Consider the following 27955-nt stretch of genomic DNA (forward strand, 5'->3'; position numbering starts at 1 on the left):
AGTAGAGTCATTTTCACAATGTTGATTCTTCCAATCCAAGAACATGGTATATCTCTCCATCTATTTGTATCATCTTTAATTTCTTTCATCAGTGTCTTATAGTTTTCTGCATACAGGTCTTTTGTCTCCTTAGGTAGGTTTATTCCTAGATATTTTATTCTTTTTGTTGCAGTGGTAAATAGGAGTGTTTTCTTGATTTCACTTTCAGGTTTTTCATCATTAGTGTATAGGAATGCCAGATATTTCTGTGCATTAATTTTGTATCCTGCTACTTTCCCAAATTCATTGATTAGCTCCAGTAGTTTTCTAGTAGCATCTTTAGGATTCTCTATGTATAGTATCATGTCATCTGCAAACAGTGACAGCTTTACTTCTTCTTTTCCGATTTGGATTCCTCTTATTTCCTTTTCTTCTCTGATTGCTGTGGCTAAAACTTCCAAAACTATGTTGAATGAGAGTGGTGAGAGTGGGCAACCTTGTCTTCTCTTCCTGATCTTAGTGGAAATGCTTTCAGTTTTTCACCATTTAGGACGATGTTAGCTGTGGGTTTGTCATATACGGCCTTGATATGTAGTCTCATAGCGTTGTGGTGGGAAAAGATACTTGATACAATTTCAATTTTCTTAAATTTAGCAAGGCTTGATTTGTGACCCAAGATATGATCTCTCCTGGAGAATGTTCCATGAGCACTAGAGAAAAATGTGTATTCTGTTGTTTTTGGATGGAATGTCCTATAAATATCAATTAAGTCCATCTTGTTTAATGTATCATTTAAAGCTTGTGTTTCCTTATTGATTTTCATTTTGGATGATCTGTCCATTGGTGAAAGTAGGGTGTTAAAGTCCCCTACTATGAATGTGTTACTGTCGATTTCCCCTTTTATGGCTGTTAGTATTTGCCTTATGTATTGAGGTGCTCCTATGTTGGGTGCATAAATATTTACAATTGTTAATATCTTCTTCTTGGATTGATCCCTTGATCATTATGTAGTGTCCTTCTTTGTCTCTTCTAATAGTCTTTATTTTAAAGTGTATTTTGTCTGATATGAGAATTGCTACTCCAGCTTTCTTTTGGTTTCCATTTGCATGAAATATCTTTTTCCATCCCCTTACTACTTTCAGTCTGTATGTGTCCCTAGGTCTGAAGTGGGTCTCTTGTAGACAGCAAATATATGGGTCTTGTTTTTGTATCCATTCAGCCAATCTGTGTCTTTTGGTGGGAGCATTTAGTCCATTTACATTTAAGGTAATTATCGATATGTATGTTCCTACTCCCATTTTCTTAATTGTTTTGGTTTCGTTATTGTAGGTCTTTTCCTTTTCTTGTGTTTCTTACCTGGAGAAGTTCCTTTAGCAGCTGTTGTAGAGCTGGTTTGGTAGTGCTGAACTCTCTGAGCTTTTGCTTGTCTGTAAAGGTTTTAATTTCTCCATCAAATCTGAATGAGATCCTTGCTGGGTAGAGTAATCTTGGTTGCAGGTTTTGCTCCTTCATCACTTTCAATATGTCCTGCCAGTCCCTTCTGGCTTGCAGAGTTTCTGCTGAAAGATCAGCTGTTAACCTTATGAGGATTCCCTTGTGTGTTATTTTCCCCTTGCTGCTTTTAATATGTTTTCTTTGTATTTAATTTCTGACAGTTTGATTAATATGTGTCTTGGCGTATTTCTCCTTGGATTTATCCTGTATGGGACTCTGTGCTTCCTGGACTTGATTAACTATTTCCTTTCCCATATTAGGGAAGTTTTCAACTCTAATCTCTTCAACTATTTTCTCAGTCCCTTTCTTTTTCTCTTCTTCTGGAACCCCTGTAATTCGAATGTTGGTGTGTTTAATGTTGTCCCAGAGGTCTCTGAGACTGTCCTCAGTTCTTTTCATTCTTTTTTCTTTATTTTGCTCTGCAGTAGTTATTTCCACTATTTTATCTTCCAGGTCACTTATCCGTTCTTCTGCCTTAGTTATTCTATTGATCCCTTCTAGAGTATTTTTCATTTCATTTATTGTGTTGTTCATCATTGCTTGTTTCATCTTTAAGTCTTCTAGGTCTTTGTTAAATGTTTCTTGCATTTTCTCTATTCTATTTCCAAGATTTTGGATCATGTTTACTATCATTATTCTGAATTCGTTTTCAGGTAGACCGCCTATTTCCTCTTCATTTGTTAGGTCTGGTGGGTTTTTATCTTGCTCCTTCATCTGCTGTGTGTTTCTGTCTTCTCATTTTGCTTATCTTACTGTGTTTGGGGTCTCCTTTTTGCAAGCTGCAGGTTCGTAGTTCCCATTGTTTTTGGTGTCTGTCCCCAGTGGCTAAAGTTGGTTCAGTGTGTTGTGTAGGCTTCCTGACTAGTGCCTGTGTTCTGGTGGGTGAGGCTGGATCTTGTTTTTCTGTTGGGCAGGTCCACGTCTGGTGGTGTGTTTTGGGGTGTCTGTCGAGTTATTATGATTTAGGCAGCCTCTCTGCTAATGGGTGGGGTTGTGTTCCTGTCTTGCTAGTTGGTTGGCATAGGATGTTCAGCAGTGTAGCTTGCTGGTCGTTGAGTGAAGCTGGGTGCTGGTGTTAAGATGGAGATCTCTGGGAGATTTTCGCTGTTTGATATTATGTGGAGCTGGGAGGTCTTTTGTGGACCAGTGTCCTGAAGTTGGCTCTCCCACCTCAGAGGCACAGCACTAACTCCTGGCTGCAGCATCAAGAGCCGTTCATCCACACGGCTCATAAGAAAAGGGAGCAAAAGTAGAAAGAAAGAATTAGTAGAAGTAGAAAGAAAGAAAGATAGAAAGCAAGCAAGCAAGCAAGAAAGAAGGGAGGGAGGAAGGAAGGAGGGAAGGAAGGACAAAAAGAAGATAAAGTAAAATAAAATAAGATAAAATATAATAAAGTTATTAAAATAAAAAAATAATTATTAAGAGAAAAAAACAAAAAAAACAGACGGATAGAACCCTAGGACAAATGGTGGAAGCAAAGCTATACAGATAAAGTCTCATACAGAAGCATACACATACTCACAAAAAGAGGAAAAGGGGAAAAAATCAAAAATATTGCTCTCGAAGTCCACCTCCTCAATTTGGGATGAATCGTTGTCTAAAGAAAGGAAGGATGGAAAGAAAGAACGAAGATAAAGTAAAATGAAATAAAGTTATTAAAATAAAAAGTAATTATTAAGAAAGAAAATTAAAAAAAACAAAAAAACGGACGTCTAGAACCCTCGGAAAAATGGTGGAAGCAAAGCTATACAGACAAAATCTCACACAGAAGCATACACATACACACTCACAAAAAGAGGAAAAGGGGAAAAAATCATAAATCTTGCTTTCAAAGCCCACCTCCTTGATTTGGGATGATTCGTTGTCTATTCATGTATTCCACAGAAGCAGGGTACATCAAGTTGATTGTGGAGCTTTAATCCGCTGCTTCTGAGGCTGCTGGGAGAGATTTCCCTGTTTCTTCTTTGTTCGCACAGCTCCCAGGGGCTCAGCTTTGGATTTGGCCCCGCCTCTGCGTGTAGGTTGCTGGAGGGCGTCTGTTCTTCACTCACACAGGACGGGGTGAAAGGCGCCGCTGATTTGGGGGCTCTGGCTCACTCAGGCCGGGGGTAATGAGGGGCACGGAGTGTGGGGCGAGCCTGCGGCGGCAGAGGACGGCGTGACGTTGCACCAGCCTGAGGCACGCCGTGCGTTCTCCCGGGGGAGTTGTCCCTGGATCACGGGACCCTGGCAGTGGCGGGCTGCACAGGCTCCCCGGAAGGGGGGTGTGGATAGGACCTGTGCTCGCACACAGGCTTCTTGGTGGCGGCAGCAGCGGCCTTAGCGTCTCATGCCCGTCTCTGGGGTCCGTGCTTTTAGCCGTGGCTCGCGCCCGTCTCTGGAGCTCCCTTAAGCAGCGTTCTTCATCCTCTCCTCTCGTGCACCAGGAAACAGAGGGAAGAAAGTCTCTTGCCTCTTCGGCAGGTCCAGAGTTTTCCCCAGACTCCCTCCCGGCCAGCCGTGGCGCACTAGCTCCCTGCAGGCTGTGTTCACGCCGCCAACCCCAGTCCTCTCCCTGCGCTCCGACCGAAGCCCGAGCCTCAGCTCCCAGCCCTGCCCGCCCCGGCGGGGGAGCAGACGAGCCTCTCGGGCTGGTGACTGCCGGTTGCACCGATCCTCTGTGCAGGAATCTCTGCTTTGCCCCCCGCACCCTTGTTGCTGTGCTCTCCTCCGCGGCTCTGAAGCTTCCCCCTTCACCACCCGCAGTCTCCGCCCGCGAAGGGACTTCCTAGTGTGTGGAAACCTTTCCTCCTTCACAGTCCCTCCCACTGGTGCAGGTCCCATCCCTATCCTTTTGTCTCTGTTTATTCTTTTTTCTTTTGCGCTACCCAGGTACGTGGGGGGTTTCTTGCCTTTTGGGAGGTCTGAGGTCTTCTGCCAGCGTTCAGTGGGTGTTCTGTAGGAGTTGTTCCACGTGTAGATGTATTTCTGGTGTATGTGTGGGGAGGAAGGTGATCTCCACGTCTTACTCTGCCGCCATCTTCCCGGAAGTCTCCCATGTGGTGTTCTTGAATGAACATTTAGATTTTCAGTAATTAGCTCTTGCACATAATACCACATTGAATAACTATGCATATGGTATTTTCCTCAGGGAAAATTCCTAGAGGTGGGATTGCTGGCTCAGAGAGTACATGCACATGAAGTTTCATGAGATATTGCCAAATTCTTCTCCATTGGAGTTGTTCCATTTTACACTCCCATGAACAACATATGAGTGTCCATTTGGACACCATGGCCTCACCAACAGAATGTGGTGAGAATGTGTTGTCAAGCTTTCACATTTTTGGCACTCTAACATGCAAGAAATGACATCTTGGTGTGGTTTTCATCTGCATTTCTTTTACGTATGAAGTTGGGTATCTTTTCATAAAACTTAATAGCTGTTTATATATTTTATTTTACTTTTTTGGCTGCGTTGGGTCTTCGTTGCTGCATGCGGGCTTACTCTAGTTGCAGCGAGCAGGGGCTACTCTTCATTGCAGTGCGTGGGCTTCTCATTGCGGTGGCTTCTCTTTTTGTGTAGCACGGGCTCTAGGCGCGCAGGCTTTCAGTAGTTGTGGCACGTGGGCTCTAGAGCATAGGCTCAGTAGTTGTGGTGCACGGGCATAGTTGCTCCGTGGCATGTGGGATCTTCCTGGACCAGGGCTCAAACCCGAGTCCCCTGCATTGTCAGGCAGATTCTTAACCACTGCACCACCAGAGAAGCCCTGTATATTTTTTTAATGTGAACCATATGTTAGTATTTATTGCCCACATTCCCTTTGGGTTTTTGGCCTTTTTTTTCTGGCCATATCATGTGGTTTGTGGGATCTTAAGTTCCCTGACCAGGGGATCGAACCTGGGTCCCTGCAGTGGAAGTGTGGAGTCCTAACGAATGGACTGCCAGGGAATTCCACTGGCCTTTTTTTTTAATATCAGTGAAATTGGTTTTTTCTCTGTAAAACGTATTGCAAAAATTTTCTTCTGTTTTGTCTTTAAACCTGTTTCTGATATAATTGCATCTGTCGATCCTTTTTTTTTTCTTGCAGATGGATTTTGAATCATAGATAGAAAGACTTTCCCCACATCCAGGTTACAAGGAATTTGCCTTTTTTATTAAAGTACTTGTATAATTTCATTTTTAAAATTTTGACCTGTGATCTGCTTGGTGTTTATACTGATTTACTTCTTTACAAATGGGTAGCCAACACTAATTATTAAAAAGTCCATCTTTTCCCCAGTAATATGAGATGTTACCTTTGTTTTATGCTAAATTTCCATAAGTAATTTGGTCTTTATCTAGATCTATATTCTGTTTCATCTGATCTGTGTATTCGTATGCCACTACCACACTATGTTGACTATTCATTCTAGGTCTTTTGTAGGTGGAGGCTGCTCTGGGATGAGTTAGAAAGCGAGAGTAAAATTGACAGTAGTAGAGGAGTTTGCAGGTGGTTTCCACATGCCCGGAAGAGAAAACATATGGCACAAGTTGTTCTTTATGGAACAAATGTCTCCGTGCTGTTTAATGTTGCTAGGACATGCGTTCCTCATAAAATGGAAGCTAGGATGCTACAGTATCATAACTGGTGATCTTGTTTTTTCGTAGTTCAGTTTTCCTGTCAGAGTCAGTATCACACTAAAATGATCTCATGAAGACTGCAAGCCTAATCCCCTGGAACCAGATGAGCTTGATCTTTTTATTTCTATGGGGGGGAAAAATCCACCCACCTTTTAAAAAGCTTTTTATTTACATTAACAGCAGCAATTAAACAGTCCCACTTAACTCATCCTGATATTTGACTGGCATTTCATCAGTTTCTGTAGTAACATTTAGTCAAGTTGTCCTGAATTCAGTTCATTTTAAAGATTCTTTCCTGTGTACCTTGCATAAAGTCTCATAGTTTTGTATTTTGAGTTTTTAACATTTTTCTTGTCACAATCTCATATACAGAGGGCAGGTGACTGGGCTTTTGGTTTTCCATTTTGGTTTTTGCTGGTGCGTGTTTCTAAACAAATTTTCTTCCAACAGGAAAAAATAATAAAGCATGCAGCAAAGACAAGAGGAATGTCAAGAAGGCCATGGTGACAAAACCGAACAATATCAAGTCAATGTTCATTGCCAGTGCTGGAAGGAAAACCGCAGATGTGCGTCTCATGGTTTTCTTATATTTGCCTCTTCCTTTGTGAAGCGAAGAGTCCTGTTTCTTCATAGTTCACCTTTCCTGTCAGATTCCCCATAGCTCTAAACAGATGATCTTATGAAGGCTTCTAGGCTCATCCCCTGGTTCTAGATGAGCTTGGTCTTTGATCTTTGATTATATTTAATGTTTGATTATACAGTTAGTAGGTGGTCAGTATGTTTTTTTAATGTTGCTTTTATTTTTATTTTATTGTATTTTTTAATTTTTTTGGCCGTGCCGCGTGGCTTGTGGGATCTCTGTTCCCTGACCAGGGATTAAACCCGGATCCACGGCAGTGAAAGTGCTGAGTCCTAACCACTGGACTGCCAGGGAAGTCCCAATATGTTTGAACTCAAATATTTGAGTAATGTTTTCCCAATCTCAGTCACTAAGTTGGATGTAGATTTCTAGGTGAATTGAGGCACCTCAGTGGTTGTGGCTTGGAGATAGAAGAGAAACCTAAACCAGAAAGCTGCACTGGCAGTGAGTGTGTTTATTTTGGTGGTTAGCAGGAGGATTATGGAATGAAGCTGAAAATTGAGGGCGGGGGCTCAGGGTGTAGGAGTTATGTTTAGGCCCCTGGTGGTTAAGATCTGTGAATAGTAGAGGAGCCCTCAGAGTTAGGGATGAAGAGGCAAGGACTGACTGGCTGGGTTCTTCCTTCCACTGACATGGGGTCTGGGTGAAAATATGAAGGGCAGGGCTTTCTCATTCTTCCTGCCTTTATAATTTCCAGAAAGCTGTTGACTTGTCCAAGGATGATCTGCTAGGTGATATTCTACAGGATTTGAACACTGAGGTAAGTGAATCTCCAGGAGTTGTCAAATATTCAGGAGACATGGGCTGAAGAAACAATTCAGTAATTTTACAAAACAGACTATTGCTAGAATGCAAAACAGAAAATTCAGTGACAACACCACCACCAAAAAACAAAACAAAAGAAAACAAACCCCCAAACCAAAACAAAGCCCTTCAAATTGGTTTCTTTTCACCATTTTAGGTGAGTAGTTTCTAGCTCCTCGAGGCTCTGTGATTGTGTAGATTGGGCCGTGTGGGGCTGTGTTTGAAGTAGTAAGAATCCACGTGAGTCAGTTCTGGGAAGACACACTGCTTGCGCTCAGTTGCTGCCGTGTATGTTCCCGAAATGGATTGAAGCCTGTCAGTCTGCACAATCAGGCGTGAGATCCTCGTCTTGAATTCTGAGTGGGGTTGAGGGAAGAGGCAGTGAGTTGTCCCTGATAGAACTCAGACAGGTTCATCTGTACTGAAATTTGCAACTGGGCTGTTTCACAGCAAGACTAAGCTCTCATTTAGAGATGTGCTTCTTTCTAAGTGACCCTTGATTAAAATGACTTACACCTACACTGTGTAGTTCGCGCTTGGCAGTTTTTAAATGTAATATTCTGCAAGGGTAAGGGAGAAGTATGTTAAGTTTTAAAGAGAAAAAATTGATGAGGGGTGGATTCAATATCTATTCTGGTTTTCTAGTGAGTCTGTGGTATTGTTGCTATAGTAACCTCACTGCATGAACATAGATCTGTGGGGGGAGCAGGGAAGGAAAAGAGTGCTTTGCTCATTGGGCTTCACTAGGGGAAGAAACATACTTTTTGTGTCTTGTGGTAAACCAAGCATGGCAGTGAATGTCTGTCTTTCCCCTCCTTTTAGACACCTCAAATAACTCCACCACCTGTAATAATACCGAAGAAGAAAGGATCCAGTGGAGCTTCACTGAATCCTTTCTCTATGCACACCCCCAAGGTATAGTGTGTGGAAATACCTTCAATCTTGATTTATATTATTGCTTAAAACTTACTTTGTTGCTTTTCTGTGTGAGCGAAATGCCTTTGAATTTGTTCTTGCTTTTGTTTTAAATTAGGACTCCTGTTTCATTTTATATAGTTTCATATATTTCAACAATAGCATGTGCCTGTTTCTCATAGTAAATTTTGTAGTAACTAGTACATGTTTAGTATAGGCGTTACAGCTGTGCTAGATGCAATAATTTTCCTTCTGGAAACAAGTGTTTTTTTGGTAAACCTAGGAACAGTAAAATAATTGAAGATGTTACATTAATAAAACAGAAAACCGTTTTATAGATAGGAACTGTCATTATCTCTGGTCAGGGTAGGACAGATGCGTATTTTTAGTATGCAGGTCTAACTGACTAAACATTTAAAAACATTGACAGGCAGCTCCTTCAGGAAAAACCACTTCCCCGGTCTCAAGGAAGGAGCCTTCATTAACCCCTGCCCCTCTTAAATGTGCTGGATTTGCTGGTAAGTCTGCTGTCAAAAGATGGAGGCCCCGTGAAGGAGGAAGTGGGGGGAATTTGAAGGGCTTGCAATAGCCAGTTTCAGCGTGAAAGGTTTGAATTCATAGCAGGGAAAGTTAAAAAACATCCAATTTGGAGATTGAAGAGAAATGCGAATAGCATGTGGGCAAGGGGTAGGCTGCCGTTGCAGCGTAGGGGAAGCTTTTGTGCTCCCTGGCAGCGGCACATGATGGGATTGTGTGATGCCACCCCCAGGAGAGCCGGTGCTGGCATTGCGTACAGTTGACCAGGAGGAGTCAGGGGCAATGGATTTTGAAGATGGCGACTTTGATGAGCCCATGGAAACGGAGGAGGTGGATGTGGAGCCGGTGGGTGCCAAGACCTCCGACCAAGAGAGGGAGCCAGCAGAGGGGACAAAACATGAGGCAGATCCTGGGAAAGGGACCATATCCTACTCGTAAGAGCATTTTATGACTTTTCTGACAAGTAGTGCTACAATTATCCCATCGGATTTTGAAAGGATTTTGAAAATGTGATTTTTGCAGAGCAAGTTTTCTCCCAGATGTCTCTTGTTGGGACATTGATCAGGAAGATGACAGCAGTTTCTCAGCCCTGGAAGTTCAAGTGGATTCCAGTCACCTCCCACTGGTAAAAGGGGCAGATGAGGAACAAGTATTTCAGTTTTATTGGCTGGATGCTTATGAAGATCCGTACAGCCAACCAGGTAATCATACAGTTACATACGGTAACTGGATGTCTTTAATGTGGAATAGCGCCTTTCCCTGAAGCGTTAGTGACTGTAATTGGAACAGGCTCTGCCCTCATGTACGTACATAGGAAGAGCAACACTCATGAACTGTAAAGTGGGTGAGCCACCCGGATGGAGAGGAGTTGTGGTGTGAATAGTCCTTACAGGCGCTTATCCCCAAAACCAGTTATATGTGGTTTTGCAGTGTGTGCTTGTATTATAGTTCACTGTTAATGTATCTGAACGTATTGGAATGCACTTTACTTAAAGTGGAATCAGTCTTTAATTTGTTCCTTCAGCAATTTGAACACCTGCCCTGTGCCAGGCACTAAGATGGGGTGAACACGCTGGGCAAATTCCCTGTCCTGGTGGAGCTAACGTTCTAGTAGGGTGGGAGAGATAGGCAGTAAATAAGGTAAGTTAATGAATGGTGTAAAGGCAGTTAGTTGGGGGATGGCCAGGGAGGGCCTGTCTGAGGAAATGGCCGTTGGGCTGAGATTTGAGGCACATTCAGAGCCGAGGAGAGAGTATTTCAGCCTGAGGAACCCGTAAGTGCAGAGGCCTGGGGAGAGAAAGGAGGAGGCCTACGTGGTTGTAGCAGAGTAATCAAGCGACAGGACTGGCTGAAAGTCAGGTCGGAGAGAATGCAAAGGCCGGATAATAAAGGACCTTAAAAGCCGTATTAAGGAGTTGAAGTCTTACTCTAAGAGCAGTGGAGGATTTTCAGTGCAGGGTGCAGGGGTGAGGGTGTTGAGCGGCCCCATGGTTGGGTTTACATTTTAACAGGAACCCTCTGGTTTATGCGGAGAAAAGGCTGTGTGTGTGTGTGTGTGCACGCGCGCACGCCTGGGGCTGGACTCAGGGAGTGTGGAAGCTCTGGAGATCAGTCCGTCTACAGCAGGTGTGCTAGTTACTTGCCCTAGTGGCGGCTGTGGAGGAGAGGAGCGAATGCCCGTAACTTGTACTTCGACATGAACTCGTTGGCGGATGGATGGATGGATGTGGGGGGTTGACGGAAAGGAGGGATCCAGGCTAATTCCCAGGTCCTCCTCCAAATGAGCTGATACTCCGAATTCTGACTCACAAAGGGCCAGGAGGCTCTCTAGTTTCCTTCTGTGCTCCTTTGAGCACTTCTTCACTATGGGGCTGGGCAGGATAGGGCATGTCAGATTCATAAAAAATACAGCATACACCCTTAAACAGTTGCCTTTATTCAGATCCGTTTCTGGATGTAAGGGTAGATACAAACTGAATTTTTTCAAAGTGATTTCCTGGAGTCCGAGTATTAGCCATCAGAGCGGGGGCAGCAGCATTAGTATGCTCCGCTTATCGAAGAGTTGAAACTCCTGCGGAGCTGCTTGAGTAGCAAACTGCCATGTGTTCATTGCTGAGGTAAAGATGTAAGCAGTCTTAGAAATGGTATCTCATCTACCTGAGCTAGGGCAAGATGATCTGGTTAGACCCTCTCGCCTCTTTGCCTGCTTTGTAACTCGCTGGTGCAGGGTGGGCCGGCAAGTGTGATTTCATGAGGCTTTGCAAATTAAACCCAGGGCAGCCCCATCATACAGCTTCAGGGGACACCATTTTCACGTGTGTGTCGTGTGACCTCCCAGCACAGCAGCATGGCTGGTGCTCACTGGACTTGGGTGACGTGGTGGGCCTGCCCATCCTGGTGCCACTCCCTGTGCTTTGCTGTATCTGCTCCAGGCTGGCTTTTATTCCCTGACTTGATTAATGGTCCCATGAAAACCAGAAACCTGGGAGCCAGCCTTGAGTCCCCCCTTTCCTCCCTTCCCTCACCAAGTCTTATTAGTTTTCTCCTTCTAAACTAGACAAGCTGTCTTCTCTCTCTCCTCGCAACTCCCACCCTTGAGCCCTTCCTTCCTGCTACTGAACCCAGCCTCCTAACTGATCCCTCAGCTGTCATCCTCCACACTGCAGCCTGAGTGATTGCTCAGGACGTCATTTCCTCGTTAGAGAAAATCCGCAGTGGCTGCTGCCTGTGACTTACAGTCCAAGTTACTTAGTAAGGCTTCTATTGCCTGCTGTGTAGGACTTTTGTGTCCTAGAAATAGTTTGCTGTATGTACCTACTGCTCTTTATACCATATCCTTTTATTCACTGTATTTGTCTGCCTAGAATGACCTCACCTGGCTCAGCCCCAGTGTGGTCTCCCCAAATTTCCTAATCCTCCAAACTGGCCTAAGAGCCCTTTCTGTGACCCCCATCGAACCCTTACCCATTGCAGCATTTGTCATATTATTTTGAAAAGATCTGCTTCTGTGTTGTCTTTTCCCTCAGAGCTTTTAAACTCCTGCAGGGCTGGGACCTTTTATTTCCAGCATCTAGGATGATGCCAGGTACATAGTAGATGTTAAGTAAATGTTCATTGAAATAAACTGCACAGCGACAGTCCTGTAGATGCACGTGAAAGGTTTCAGAGAATCAGCATTGCATTCGCTGCTATTACCAAGTCTGCCTCTTGAAGCCTTGTAGCATTGTGGATTAAGAATGGCTAACACAAAAGTGGATGGTCTTCCATAAATCCACATATAAAGCATCAGATTGCTGGTGTCAGTTGCCAAAAATTAGAACCTTAGGAAACAACAACCCTCTCTCTTTCCCGTGTGAAAATGAGTTTATTACTTCTGTCTGTTGCTTACTGGTTGATACTCTTAGTAAAAAACAGCATCATTTCGCAGGGCAGGGGTCTAGAGCTGCGCTCTCTACTATGTTAGCCACTGGCCACATGCAACTCTTTAAGTTTAATTAAAATGAGATAAAATTTAAAGTTCAGCTTCTCAGCCACTAGTCACATCTCAAGTGCTCAGTAGCCACGTGTGTCTAGTAGCTACCCTATCCATGGATAGCACAGGTAGGGAAGAATTCTGTCATCACAGAAATTTCTGTTGACTAGTGTTGATCTACAGTAATGGATGTTGTAGGTTAAGATTGAAGCACGTTGAAGCACAGCTATATTTGCAAAGCAACCGATTTATGGTATATATTGTTGTTGAATTCTGGTACTGACCATAGTCATGGGTAGGCCTTTTCAACCACTATTGGGAAATATTTTGCATTTGAAAGAGGTACCAGTCTGTTACTGGCCTGTCTTCTAAATGCTAGGGTAAAAGGGAGTTTCTATTGCTGGAAAAGGCCTCAGATACCATCATCTCTAGTTACTCACTTAAAGCAGAGGAAGCTGGGGCTCCAAAAGATAAAGTGGTCAGCTCCTCAGTGGCAGAGTTCAGGGCTTCTCACTCGTAATCCACTCTGCTGTTCTGTGGTACTTCTGAAGTTGTGTCCTCTGCGATGGATGTAGATGGCTTAAAAAAAAAAAGTCCTGGGCTTCCCTGGTGGCGCAGTGGTTGAGAGTCTGCCTGCCGATGCAGGGGACATGGGTTCGTGCCCCGGTCCGGGAAGATCCCACATGCCGCAGAGCGGCTGGGCCCGTGAGGCATGGCCGCTGAGCCTGCGCGTCCAGAGCCTGTACTCCACAACGGGAGAGGCCACAGCAGTGAGAGGCCCGCGTACCGCAAAAAAAAAAAAAAAAAAAAAAAAAAAAAAAAAAAAGTCCTGTAATCTCAGAGGGTTGAACAGTTTCATCATGATAGCAGGTAATGATCACTGAGCTTTGGTGAAATCAATGTTGCTAATAAAAACGAAGTACTCCTAAAGACCCTGTTATTGTTTCTCACTTTCTTACAGATTCTAAGTAAGTCAGTTGTTGCTGAATGCTCCGTAATTATGAAAAGAATCTTACTCTTTGCATATGGGAAGATATCCTGTCTTCATTATGACTTTTTCAAGGTTGAATAATCCTGACTGCACCTGGTTTCAGCTAGTAACTTTAAGGGGAATGTAATCTTTGTTTACCATGATCTTTTTGTGGCAAATGAGGCATAAACAGTGTCAAATGTGTTGCATGAAATGTGATATTAGTTTGACTGTAAAATGAGCTATTTGAATCTTTGAATCCAGTATTAGGGTCTTTATTTTTCTTTGCATGGAATTTTGGTTTTTCGTCTCTAACTGTTGTGAGGATGACTTTTAATTTTCTGAGCTACTGTGACTTTTTTCTTTTTTAATCATCCCCACAGTCCTCCCTTCTCTCTCCCCTATCTCCCCCCACACCTCTTTTACCCCAGCTGAAAATTACACAACTCTTGTAAGAATTTTAATCATCTGCAGAAATGAAAATTCTTAGATAGTCTTATTTCTACTAGAACGAGTGACAGAAGGAAGCGCTGATGAGCTATCTTGTGAAACTGGAGTAATTGGCCTTGTGAACAGTAGCCTTTGCATGTGCCAGAATTTTCTAAGTGCCTCAGGCAAGTGGCCCTATAAGCGGCTATGTTCATTACTGCTGTCTAATTATTCATGGAGCCCGGGATTTTGCACAGTGACCATCTCTTAGGTTGACTATCAAATCTCTGGAGTCCTTTTTTTTTTTTGGCCACGTGGGATTTTAGTTCCCAGATCAGGAATTGAACCCGGGCGCTCAGCAGTGAGAGCATGAAGTCCTAACCACTGGACTGCCAGGGAATTCCCTCTGGAGTCCTTTCTTTTTTAAAAAATTAATTAATTAATTAATTAATTTTTGGCTCAGTTGGGTCTTTGTTGCTGCGCACGGGCTTTCTCTAGTTGCAGTGAATGGCGGCTACTCTTCGTTGTGGTGCGCGAGCTTCTCATTGCGGTGGCTTCTTTTGTTGCAGAGCACAGGCTCTAGGCACGCAGGCTTTAGTAGTTGTGGCACAGGGGCTTCAGTAGTTGTGGCTCGAGGGCTCTAGAGCGCAGGCTCAATAGTTGTGGTGCACGGGCTTACTTGCTCCGAGGCATGTGGGATCTTCCCGGACCAGGGCTCGAACCTGTGTCGCCTGCGTTGGCAGGTGGATTCTTAACCACTGCACCACCAGGGAAGCCCTGGAGTCCTTTCTTGATGGCCATGTTTCATGAACAATGGCTTGATGTCCAGAAAGGCTTGGTTTACCACTTTGTGGTCTATGTTACTTAGGGATCTCAAAAGGATTTGGTTACTAGACCCCATTTGTTAAACTGAAATAGGAGAGGGAGGAACATTACAAATGCTACCCAGCCAGATGTCTTCAGTAGTCTGTGAGATGGAAAGGGTGAAATAGAAGATAATAGTTTAGCCCTATTAGGAGATATATACTATTATATGGAATAAGATGTGAGATGAATTATGTTTTTCCAAAACACAATTTTACATACAGGAGAATACTGATATACCATACATAGTTATCCTTACACATGAATGTTAAGTTTTATTGGTAAGTACAAGCTAGAAAGGAGTTTAGTATTACATTTTCAGAGTTCTCATAAAAGGTTTAAGTACGAGTTTTGTTGGAGAATAAGTTGCTTTTTTTTGTTTCTCTTAATGTGGGTAATCCTGGTTCTAGGGAAAATGTCCTTTTTTTCCTCCTACACTGATCTAGGATGTCTCCCTAGTTTTCGAGGTCTGTCTACATTGAGCCGGGATGTCTCTCTAATTCCCCAGCGGTTTCTACACTGACCTAGGGTGTCTCAGTAGTTATCCGGGCCTGCGATGTCTCCCTGATAACTGAGGTTTGTCCCTATTTACCTGGGATGTCTCCCTAATTCTAGGGAAAAATGCTCCCACCAAGTTAGAGAATCATTCTGTTCCCTGTCCTCCCAGTGGTCACAGGTTTTACTGGTGTGATATTGTCATGGCATAGGTACTGAGTAAAGGAACTAGTTTTTGGGAATGGACAGCAGATGCATTTGCTGTAAGAAATGACTTACCAAAGCATAAACGTGTGGACACAGTGAGCTTTTACATCGTCCCTTTAATGTGATATAACTGAAATGTTTATTTTCCCATGGTTTTTCCTTATTTTTGTAGGTGTGGTGTTTCTATTTGGCAAAGTTTGGATCGAATTCGCCCAAACCCATGTGAGCTGTTGTGTCATGGTGAAAAACATTGAGCGAACGCTCTACTTCCTTCCGCGTGAAACGGTAAACCTTAGTAGACAGCTTCTAATTCCAAGTGTATTCTGTCTTCTGCCACTAGCCCTGTCCTTTGACAGGGCTGTGGATTATCTACAGCCTTTCTTATTGCCTGCCTCGTGACCACTGATTGTCAGCAGCTCCATTAGACATTGGGGGAAGTGGAGTGAAACACTATCTGTTTTTCAACTTGTTAGAAAGAGCGTAAAAGTGCCTGAGTTTCAGTACATAATGCTGTCTCCCCCCCCACTCCCCATTTCCATAATTATTGGGGTTGGGAGTTTATGACTCTAAAATATGACATGGTGTTTGGCCCAGTTTTCATGGTTTTGTTATTTCCTCCACAGCCATTTTTAACAAGGTCAGTTCCATTTGCTCCTTCTTTTTATTAGGGCTTAACATCCACACTCTCCTCTCAACCCCAGTTGTTTCCCATCTCAGTTGAACTGTGAAGCGTCTTGGTCAAGATTTACAACACTCTTCTCCCATTTTGTAGGATTGATCATCTTTATCTCTGGGTTTTATGATGCCATTGGGAGGACTTGGGTGTTGGATTTAGTACATTTTTGGGTCCATTTGTATCTTTGAACTCACCTTATTCTATTAAATGTTCAAGTACGTGAAGATGAAAGTTGATTTAGGCTTGGGTTTCTGGTGGTTGAAAAGATCTTATGTACAGATATTTTTTCTCCTCCCCTCCGCTCTCCATGTGAAAGCAGAAAATTGATCTAAATACAGGGAAAGAAAGTGGAACTCCAGTTACAATGAAGGATGTTTATGATGAATTTGATGAGAAAATAGCAGCAAAATATAAGATTATGAAATTCAAGTCCAAGGTTTGTATTTGGTGATAATTTTTTCAGGTCTATATATTGGTTGTTTGTTAATTTCCTGATTTAGCAAATAGTTATTGCATATCTTCTTTTTGCAAAATGCCTTCTGTGTGGCTATAATTCATTGAATGGAAATTTCATAGATAGCAATGTAAAACCAATATGTTAGATTTATAAAAATATTTATTTTTTCTCTTTAAACTGTGTATGATGTTCATTAATTTGAATAAAAAGATAACATTAGCAAAGTAATTGCTTGAAGCAATTACTTGAAGCATAGCTTGTGTTCTTATTCTTAGATGGAGAAGAAACTGTTCTGATCTTGTTTACATTGGTTATTGCCAAGTTGTCTTGGTCAGAAGGTTAAATCTTTAAAAGTCAGGGTCTATGATGCAATTTCTGATAGAACAAAGTTCTTCTATTCGTGTGATACATATTGATCAGTTGTCTTCATTTTAGTGAGCTATTGATGCCTTTGGCCATAGTTGTGGGGCTGTAAGTTCCTCAGCACACTGGCTATATTAACAGTGATTGCAATAAAGGGAGGATTGAGTTGCTGAAGATGAGGCTAACCATCTGAACTATTTGAGCTTTTTGACTTGTGGCTGATGGATCAGGTCTCTAAAATTCTAGAAGCAATGTGGTGCAATGGTGAAGAGCATAGGTGCTCAGGCTAGACTGCTTGTGCTTTAAGTCCTAGCCCTACCACTTCCTGGTCTGTGACCTTGAACAAGTGCTGAGTGACTTCTCTGGGCCTGTTTCTTCACCTGAGAAGTGGGGCCTTATTTCAAGAGCTGTTGGAAGGGTTAAGTCAATTAATTAGGATTAGTGATTACAACAATCCTTGGTACATAGCAAGCACTCAGTACATGTGAGCTATGATTATAATGTTTATCATTAATTTTTGTAGCAAGATGGAGTTGCTTAGTATCGAAGAGTAGCAAATAATTTAGTGCATTGACAGTGTAAACATTTTTAATGTTTTATTACCTCTCTTGAATGCAAATACTTCTAAGTTCTCTAGTGTCCAAAAGAAGTCTTTTTAACATTTTGTCACTGGCTATTTTAGTCCCAGTTGAGAGGGGGAAAAGGTGCTTTTTTGGCTTTATTTACCTTTGTGTTCCATAATGATTAAATACAGAGACATGCGTTGTGTATGTAATGCTTGTCAATTTAATTTGTGAAAAGTTTTTTTATCTTAATGATTTTTAAATATCAACTTACCCAGCCAGTGGAAAAGAACTATGCTTTTGAGATACCTGATGTTCCAGAGAAGTCGGAGTACTTGGAAGTTAGATACTCGGTAAGTCAAACAAAGAAAATGAATGGATTTTGCTTGAAAATGGCATTTTCCTGTTTTTGAAATTTCAACTGGCTTTCAATTAGGAGTATTGGCAGGGCTCTTCAAGCTTATAGTTCATTGAAGTGAACTTATAGTCATGAATAATTAAAATGAATAAAATGAATTTAAATATGTAGACTATAGGTTATACTGCCTTTCTCTGCTTTCAAGTATGCATCTTTACATAAATAAGTTGAAATTGCACAACTGTTTGTCAAGTGGAATGAATGCCACAAGATGGAGTTGGACATCATTAGTCTGTTGAAGTGTCCCTCTGAGCAGTGGGAAGGTGAGAGAAGAGCGTCAGTAGCGTCACTGTAGTGCTGCTCCTGCTCCCTTGACAGACAAGGTCACTGCTGCAGGATGTTAATTAACTGGACCTTAACCTCTCTTTACCTCTCCGTTCTAGTGTTTTGATCTCATGATGTTGGAAAAGGGAAACTTAAGAAATATCTCTGACAGTGGTGATGAAAAGTACCATGGAAGCATTTTTTTTTGTAACTGTCAAAACTTTTATTTAGAAATGAATTTGAAATAACATTTCTTGCATGCCATGTGTAAATTATTAATAAAGTTGTGATGGAATACATTGCTTATGACTTGATAATTTTAGCTGTGGATTTCTAATCTGAGGGATGTATGTAGCATTCAACTGATGCACTAGTAATTATTCCTGGTCTTAAATTGCTCTATAAGCAGCAACTGTTTCAAGCATCAACAGGAAGATGATAACCAGTATCATTATTTTTTGCTCAGATAACGTAAGAAAATTACTGAATTTATTATCGGTTTGTTTAGGCTGTATTCATCAGAGCACACATGGCAATATATATAGAACTTGAGAACGTGAATATTTCTTATGAAAAGAAAAATAAAACACTGTCTCCCATAAAAAATTTTCTCCATGGAAGCATTTTGAATGAGTCCTACTCCCTTGCTTTTATTTATTTACTTATTTTGATCTGTGACTTTGTTTTTAATTTTCAAGCCTTATGATCAGATAATTTACAAATTTGTGCTGATGATAAAGCTCCTCTGCCTTAACCCTTCTGAGTTGGCAAAAGCACCATTGCCCATCACACATCTACAGTAGTTCTGCCGTTGTGTTTCTGAATACCTGTTTAAAAGACAATCCTGAATTATAACTTAGTCTGACTTTGTAGAGAATTCACAAGCAAGTTTCCTAACATATCTTGTCACAGTGAATTTTAAAAGCATCTGATCTTAAAGATCATCTATAAAATGTGAAAAGTACTAAATATTCTTTATTTGATGCTATACATAAACCACACTAAAATTCCTTTCATTACGTAAAACGCAATATTTTAGATGGAGAATTTTAATTAAATTGGCGTAGTTAAGACCAAAAAGATAAAGTAGATGTGTCAGTATATCTTCAGCCCTTGCCTTAACAGGCAAACGAACACAACTTGAAACACAGGTGAATCTTGCTGGTCTATGAGACAGTTAAGGGAGCTTCTCAGTATTTAAATATATTAATATAACCAGTTATAGAAATCTAAATATAAAACCAATCTCCTATAGGGTTTGAGAAGGCATTCACCGTATCGCTGAAAAGTTTAACATTCCTTATTTAAGTTTAATCATCTCTTTAGAAGGGGAAAACAGTGATAGTACTTTTTGAACCAGAATTACTATCGAAATTCAAAAAACTGACTATATTCATTTAGCCACAAGCCAATCTTATTTAAATCAGGACAGAAATATTACCTCAGCCATTCATGATCTGAATTCTAGTGTATGAGATCAATTTAAATATGGTACACATAAAAAGTCATGAGACATTTGTTTCATAATAAATAAGGCAGTGGCCAACGATTATGCATTAGTAGCTTTTTTGAGATAAGCTATCAAGTCTGCCCTTTCTCCCTTCTTCTTAATGCCAGCGAAGAACATTTTTGTTCCAGGGATGTACTTCTTGGGATTCTCCAAATACTCCCATCAGCGTCTCCTCTCCCCAGGTGATGCCTTTGTTCTTGTTGGCATCTGTGTAAGAGAATCTGAAAGTCTGAGCTGTCTTTCACTCAAACAGACCATGGAGATTTGGCCCAGTCTTGTGCTTGCCTCCCTTTTCCACAGTATGGCACTGGGCACACTACTGAACAAAAATCTTCTTGCCCTTCTCAACATCACCCATTTTTAAATCGTTCTTTCTCCGTGCATGACTAAGAGGTTCCCGCTCGCAAGCCGAACGTCCCGCTCTCTCGCTTTCATTCTTCTAACGGAGTTGTATTTATTTGGCTATTCTTTATCAGTAAGGTATGTACAGCTCTGGACAGAAATCCTCTTTTGCAGGAGCTTCTTGGCCCATTTTTCTTCTGATGGGTGTCATCAAGATGCATTATTTTGTCATTGTGAATTGTTTTTGTTTCCTACTGTGAATTGTTATGGATTTCATTTGTGGCAAATTACATTTCATATATATCAAAGGGGTTTCTTCTGGTGGTTCATAGAGAGACTTTTGTTTATTTCAAATATAGACTTTGGAAAATGTGAAGTAATAGTTTTAAACAAAAAAAGATTTTTTTTTTGTCTTTGCCTTTTTCAGGCTGAAATGCCACAGCTTCCTCAGGATTTGAAAGGAGAAACTTTTTCTCATGTATTTGGGACCAACACATCCAGCTTGGAACTGTTCTTGATGAACAGAAAGATCAAAGGACCTTGTTGGCTCGAAGTAAAAAGTCCACGTAAGGGAAAATTTACTTTCAGAATGCTAAGTAAATTGCTGTTAGATGCGGTTTCTAGAAGTTAAAGAATTGGACTCAATTTCAGTGCGACCACTTCCTTTTTAATGTTAGTTTCTTTAAGGTTTTCCTTGAGTGAGTATAGGAAGTACGTTTGAAATCACTCTTTCACCGTGGTGCTTAGCATTTTAGTGGGAAGGAGGTTTTAGCTAGCCTACTCGGGCATTTGGGTGCATCCTTCATTGTGTTGCTGTCAGCGTGGACTTCCAACCTGGCTGATGTGGCTCAGCTGTTCTACATAGTGAACTGCTGACTTCTGAAGGAGCAAAACATCACTGCCCGGTGTGGATAGTGCATGTATGGTCTCTTACCTGATGTTTTTCAATACTTGCATTTGTGATACTTTGTTTTGTCTTCATGAATCTCTTAAAACCGTTTTTTTAAAAAATTTATTTATTTATTGTTGGTTCATTGGTTTGTTTATTTATTTATTTTTGGCTGTGTTGGGTCTTCGTTTCTGTGTGAGGGCTTTCTCTAGTTGCGGCAAGCGGGGGCCAGTCTTCATCACGGTGCGCGGGCCTCTCACACGGAGCACAGGCTCCAGACGTGCAGGCTCAGTAGTTGTGGCTCACGGGCCTAGTTGCTCCACGGCATGTGGGATCTTCCCAGACCAGGGCTCGAACCCGTGTCCCCTGCATTGGCAGGCAGATTCTCAACCACTGCGCCACCAGGGAAGTCCCAAAACTGTTTTTTTTTTTTTATTCCTCTAAGGCAGTGCTGTGGCTTTTACAAACCTATTTTGGGTCTTGGATTTTTTGGAAAGTCAGATGAAAGCTGTGGACTTTTTTCCCAGGAAAATGAACATATGTATACACACACGAAGATTTGCATACAATCCAATAACGTGGTTTAGTTTTAGTTAGATGTTATAATAAGACATTCTTAGTAGAAGGTAGGATTGAAGACAATCTCGGTTAATCACAGATGTCTTAATTATAGTAACTTTTCTTTTTCAGCAAATAGCTATTGATCTGTTGTTCCTATTCTTTTTCAGAGCTCTTGAATCAGCCAATCAGTTGGTGTAAAGTTGAGGCAGTGGCCTTGAAACCGGACCTGGTGAACGTAATTAAGGATGTTGGTCCTCCTCCACTTGTGGTCATGTCTTTGAGCATGAAGACAATGCAGAATGCAAAGACACATGAAAACGAGGTAAAGAAACAGGACAGATTTTGTACCTATGCCAGAGGTGCGATACTTCTTGCACTTGTATAGCTTTTCTGTAAGGGGAGGTTGTTCTTTTTGGAAGGGAAAGAATACTAATTCACTACCAAACTCCATTTTGAAGAATGAATTGAATTTGTCTGGTTTGGAGGGTTTTTTTATTTAAAGACTTAAATTGCTGGACTTTGTGTTTTTAAATTTTTTTATTTTGGAGAACTTCAGATGGACATAGAATAATATAATGAACTCCTATATACCCATCACTCATATTCACCATTTAGCAAGATTTTGTCACACTTGTTTATCGCCCCCCTTCTTCTTTTTTCCTCCTGAAGTATTTTGAAGCTAATCTCAGACATTGTGTCATTTTACCCCTGTATACTTTGGTTTGCATCTCTCAAAACATGCACACTTTCTTATAGAATACCATTATCACCCCTATTAACATTAACAGTGATTCCTTGATACCAGCTAAAATACCTAGTCCATAGTCACATGACTCTATTTCTCAGAAATGTCTTTTTTTTTTTTTTTTTGCGGTACGCGGGCCTCTCACTGTTGTGGCCTCTCCCGTTGCAGAGCACAGGCTCCGGACGCGCAGGCTCAGCGGCCATGGCTCACGGGCCCAGCCGCTCCGCGGCATGTGGGATCCTCCCGGACTGGGGCACGGACCCGCATCCCCTGCATCGGCAGGCGGACTCTCAACCACTGTGCCACCAGGGAAGCCCTCAGAAATGTCTTTTAACAGTTGATTTATTTGAGTCAGGATTTATACAAGATCCACAGACGGTGTTTAATTTTTGTTTCTTGAATCTCTTTTAAATGTGAGCAGCTCCCTCCCACCCCCTCCAGCTTTTTCAGTGACGTTGACTTACTGAGGAATCACTGTTAGTGGTCTCAATGAATGACCCATTTTCTGTATTTGTTTGCTTCCTCGTGTCTGTGGATTTCTTCCTGTATATCAGGGGTTGGCAAACTGTGGCCTGCGGGCAAATCTAGCCCATCACCTGTTTCTGTAAATAAAGTTCACTGGAAGACAGCATGTCTGTGCGTTCACATATTATCTACAGCTGCTTTTGTACCACGGCAGCAAAGTTAGTAGTCATGGCAGAGACTCTGTGACCTGAAAGGCTAAAATATTTACTTTTTGGCCCTTTACGGAAAAAAGTATCCACCCCTGCTCATTAGCACTGCCGAATTGATTAGGTTCAGGTTTAACTTTTTTTGGCCAAAATACTGTGTAGGTGGTACAGTGTATTTCACGTTGGGTTGTATCAGTAGGCACGTAATGTCTGGTTAAACCACTGTTAGTGGGGCTATCATTGATTAGTAGGTTCAAGTTTTTTAACCTCGGCAATACTGATGTTTGGGCCGAATGAACCTGTTGTGGGAGCTGTCCTGTGCATTGTGGGATGTTTAACAGTATCCCTGGCCTCCACCCAATGCCAAATATCACCGCTACCGCCTAGTTCTGACAACCAGAAATGCCTTCAGACATCTCTAAATGTCCCCTGGGGACTGCGGGCAAAATTGTTCCTGGTTGAGAACCACTGATCTAATTTTTGCCTAAATTAGATATTTCATTAGGAGTTGTAAAATGGTCTTCTAATTCCGTCATCCTTTCCATGTTTATTAGTTAAGCATGTGAAATATTAGAATGATTATTAGTTAAATTTTTCTATAAAATTAACTTTTCCTCATTAACCAGTACTATTTGGTTATGCTGCAATACTTTATATAGGAAAGAAGAGATAAATGTGTACTTCTTTCTCTTTCGCTGCCAGTTTTCTGAGAGGGAAGTTGGGGACCTACATTATGTGCACTGTTGACACATGATTTGTTTATTTTTCTTGTTACTTATTTTTGCTTCGTCTTTTATGGACTATCATTATAAACTCATGGGCTTTATATATACTTAGTATATTTCAATCTGTTTCATTCATTAATTATTCTTGTTATTTTTGCTGCTTAAATTGTCTCTCTTTGTTCGATGGGAGCTTCTTTGTGTTTGCTTCTAAATCCTTTGACATTGATGGGGATCTTTTTTAACAGCCTTTTGGCAATTTTTTTTTTGTATGTGATTTGATCTTTTAATAATAGTTGATATAGTAGATATTTATTAGTTAAGTGTTTGGGGAAAATTTAATTAGTTAAAAAAAATCCTTCCAGCACCCAGAGTGAGGTTTCTAAATACCATTTCCCCAGAAAGGAAATAGGGTTTTGTGAAGAAATAGCTGATTTGGGGCAGGAAATGTCCAGGATAAGCCTGGAACTTCTTGTTATACTAGAAAGCAAGGACGATATTAAAATCTACTGAAGATATGTCAGAAGGACTCAAGAGTAAACTTGAAGAGTTTCCTACACCAAAGGTGGGACAATTTGAGCATGTATAAGTATAACTGCAACAGATTGAAACATACGACTTCATAATGATACTGTAAACACAGCACCGCATTGCTCACCTGTGAAGAAAGCTAGGGAACTAACTCATTATTTTGAAAACTGGTAAATAAATAGATTGAATCAAGCATTTATCTTGACTTTTTTGAACATATATTGTATCTCAGGTAACCAAATAATCGATATGGGGAAGTTTGTCTTCATAGAAGCTTTCCAGCTAATAAATAAATAAAATAAAGGAAAAATTGAATGTGACCACTTTGCAATCTCTAATGAGATAATGGATCTAGGCAGTGATTTTCAGAGGCTGCTAGTATCACTAGAGTAGAGATAACCAGACCCGATGTGATAACCAGTGATCAGTAGCACCTCCAAAGAATTCTTGCCAAAAAATCTGATTTTTATCAAGCCTTCAGATCCACATATGAATATACAGGCAGTGCAGAAACAGAAGAACATGTTAAATGACATTATTGGGATACGAGCAGCAGAGTCTTTACTGGGGGGGCACTCTACGGGGCAAAACCACCCAGTTTCTTCAACAAATAAATTGCAAGAAATAATAGATGGGGAGGAGTTGTACTTAGACAGTTTAACATATCAGCTGGTTGCAAAGTATGGACTTATTTGGTAAATAAAATTGAGATAGTTGGGAAAACATGAGAATTTGAATCCTGCCTGGATATTTAATGATTTTAAGGAAACACTGTTAGTTGAATTAGCTGAGATGATTGTATTGCATTTTAAAAACTTCTCATCTTTTAAAGTAATGGCTCTCAATTCGGTGAGATTTTAACCCTCAAGGGGTTTTGGGCCATGTCTGGAGACATTTTTGGTGTCACAACTTGGAGACTGGGGAGTGGGGAGCGGTGCTGTTGGCAGCCAGGGATGCTGCTAAACGTCCCACAATGCACAGGGCAGCCCCACAGCAAAGAATTATTCGGCCTAAAATGTCCATAGCGCTGAGATTGAGAAACCTTGGTTAGGGATACCTGCTGACATATTTCTGGATAAAGTGATAGGTATGCGTTTTGCTTCAGAATAATGTGGGGTAGGGCTGTTGATGAGTTGATGATTGAAGCTGGGTCATCGGCGTATGAGAGTTGATTTTATTATTCTATTTTTTTATTTGTTTAAATACTTCCGTAATAAAAAATTAAAGTATTCTTACGGATTAAAATCTGTATCTTTTTCTATTCTCGGTGGTTGTGGTGAGAATGCAGACTGCGTAGTAGGTATCTGATAAGTGATTTTCTCCTCCTTTCTTGGCAGATTATTGCTGTGGCAGCATTGGTGCATCACAGCTTCGCACTAGATAAAGCACCCCCACGGCCTCCCTTTCACTCACACTTCTGTGGTATGTATTTTTTTAGCTGGTTTATTAATGGCTTAATTTTTATTTTGTTTTTTCTCCAGCTGTTGGATCAGTAACTTAAAAAAAAATGCTTTTAAGATACTTAGTGCATGTTGTTAAAGAAGTTTTTTTAAATTGAAGTATAGTTGATTTACAGTACTCTGTTAGTTTCAGGTGTACAGCAAAGTATTCGGTTATATATAATATATATCTATCCTTTTCAGATTCTTTTCCACTATACGTTATTACAGGATATTGGCTCTAGTTCCCTGTGCTCTACAGTAGGTCCTTGTTGCTAATCTGTTTCATGTATAGTAGTTTGTATCTGTTAATCCCATCCTCCTAATTTATCATACCCCCCACCACCGCCCATCCCCTTTGGTAACCGTAAATTTGTTTTCTATATCTGTGAGTCTGTCTGTTTCTGTTTTGTATATAGGCTCATTTGTGTTATTTTGTAGATTCCACATATAAGTGGTAGCATATAATATTTGTCTTTCTCTGACTTATTTCACGTAGTATGATATTCTCTAGGTCCATTCATGTTGCTGCAAATGGCAATATTTCATTCCTTTTTATGGCTGAGTAACACTCCATTTGTGTGTGTGTGTGTGTGTGTGTGTGTGTGTGTGTGTGTGTATACACACACACCACATCTTCTTAAACCAGTTGTCTATCAATGGGCCCTTGGGTTGTTTCTGTGCCTTGGCTATCGTAAACGGTGCTGCTATGAACATTGGGATATGTTTATCTTTTCGAATTAGAGTTTTCGTCTTTTCTGGTTATATGCCCAGGAGTGGGATTGCTGGGTCATATGGTAGTTCTATTTTTAGATTTTTAAGGAACCTCCATACTATTCTCCATAGTGGCTGCACCAATTTACATTCCCACCAACAGTGCAGGAGGGTTCCCTTTTCTCCCCACCCTCTCCAGCATTTATTGTTTGTAGAATTTTTGATGACGGCCATTCTGACCGGTGTGAGGTGATACCTCATTGTAGTTTTGATTTGCATTTCTTTAATGATTAGTGATGTTGAACATTCTTTCATGTGTTTGTTGGCAATCTGTATATCTCCTTTGGAGAAATGTCTATTTAGGTCTTCTGCCCATTTTTGGATTGGGTTGTTTGTTTTTTTGATATTGAGCTGCATGAGCTGCTTGTAAATTTTGGAGATTAATCCTTTGTCAGTTGCTTCATTTGCAAATACTTCCTCCCATTCTGAGGGTTGTCTTTTCATCTTGTTTATGGTTTCCTTTGCTGTGCAAAAGCTTTTAGGTTTGAGTAGGTCCCATTTGTTTATTTTTGGTTTTGTTTGGTAAAGGAGTTTTTTTTTGGTCAGTTGTGGACCCTAAGTTTTATTGGACTGGTTGCTCCTATTCAGCTGTTTAATTTTTTTCTAGGAGCGGAAGTCGGGAGGCAGTTTGATATCTTTTTCTCTGTTCCAGTGGTTACTCTATTGCGGTAGAGTAGTTTTTTTCTTCTGGGTCAAAATTATGCTGTAACTATTTTCTTTTCATGATGTCACCCTAAAAGCCTGTCATAGAAGCCTGGCCAAAGTTTTCTGTGTGATGAGGCAAGATGCCAAGGGATAAATAAATGTTTACCTATTTGGGCAGAGTTATGGTAATATCGTGCTGGAGTTGGAAATAGTTGAAACTATTCCACAGAATTCTGCGTGCCATGAGGCAGTCTCCACCGTGGATTATGATGTATTGCATGTTGAGAACTTGGCCAGTTAAATAGTCATTTTTTTGTAAAAAATAAAATAAGGGCACGACACTATTGATGTGTTATGCTTCCCGGGTTATTTTCCAGCCCAGAACCAGAGATTAACTGGGGCAGCATCTCCTGTCAGGTTTCTTGGATACTAGGAAAGTGGGACAAGGGAAGCAAGCAGAGAAGGGAGGGTGATGTGTTATTTTTGTGAAGTTTTACCCTTTAAGTTGGGTTGAATACACAAAACAAAGTGATGTTGAGAATAGTTTGGAAAATATGTGGAAGAGAGAGTCATGAGCTCATTTCAACATTTACCTCCTCAGAGTATGTCACTGTATGAACAGCTGTTGTGAATGACAGGGAGTCGAGAGTGTAGTGGGGGAAGCTTTGGTCATCTTTACTATCCTAGCTTTGAGAAGTTTGGACTGAGTTCCTCCATTGTATGCTGGTTGAGGTTTTGGTGGTGGTGGGCATTTCCTTTGGGAAAGACTTAAATATCTTCCATTCTGACTTAGATGGATAGCAAATGTTTCATCAAAGCAGTTTTAACAGTTGTAGGGACTTAGGGCTCTGTACTTGGGTATTCTTTTTTTTTCAGATTTAATCTTCTAAACTTTTAAAAAATTGAGGTATAATTGACATGTAACATTGTATGACTTTCAGGTATACAACATAATAATGCCATATTTGTATATGTAGCA

The 27955-nt window shown here is 41.0% G+C and overlaps 1 protein-coding gene and 1 pseudogene across 3 annotated transcripts in view; one reads left to right on the top strand and one right to left on the bottom strand.

Moving 5' to 3' along the window:
* Positions 1 to 27955, top strand: part of POLA1 (DNA polymerase alpha 1, catalytic subunit) — a 305648-nt gene that overhangs the window by 16572 nt on the left and 261121 nt on the right. For both annotated transcript variants that reach the window (XM_079911477.1, XM_079911478.1), the window contains exons 5-16: positions 6524 to 6639; positions 7411 to 7473; positions 8340 to 8432; positions 8863 to 8950; positions 9202 to 9403; positions 9492 to 9670; positions 15579 to 15691; positions 16402 to 16518; positions 17744 to 17818; positions 20427 to 20565; positions 21617 to 21771; positions 25456 to 25540. In XM_079911477.1, the coding sequence (XP_079767603.1) occupies positions 6524 to 6639; positions 7411 to 7473; positions 8340 to 8432; positions 8863 to 8950; positions 9202 to 9403; positions 9492 to 9670; positions 15579 to 15691; positions 16402 to 16518; positions 17744 to 17818; positions 20427 to 20565; positions 21617 to 21771; positions 25456 to 25540 (1425 nt within the window). The remainder of the gene's footprint in view (positions 1 to 6523; positions 6640 to 7410; positions 7474 to 8339; positions 8433 to 8862; positions 8951 to 9201; positions 9404 to 9491; positions 9671 to 15578; positions 15692 to 16401; positions 16519 to 17743; positions 17819 to 20426; positions 20566 to 21616; positions 21772 to 25455; positions 25541 to 27955) is intronic.
* On the bottom strand, positions 19598 to 20136 carry LOC307180299 (cytochrome c-like; annotated as a pseudogene). The gene has a single exon. The product of its transcript is annotated as a cytochrome c-like (transcript).

Source organism: Stenella coeruleoalba (assembly GCF_951394435.1).
Source record: "Stenella coeruleoalba genome assembly, chromosome: X".
Lineage (NCBI taxonomy): Eukaryota > Metazoa > Chordata > Mammalia > Artiodactyla > Delphinidae > Stenella > Stenella coeruleoalba.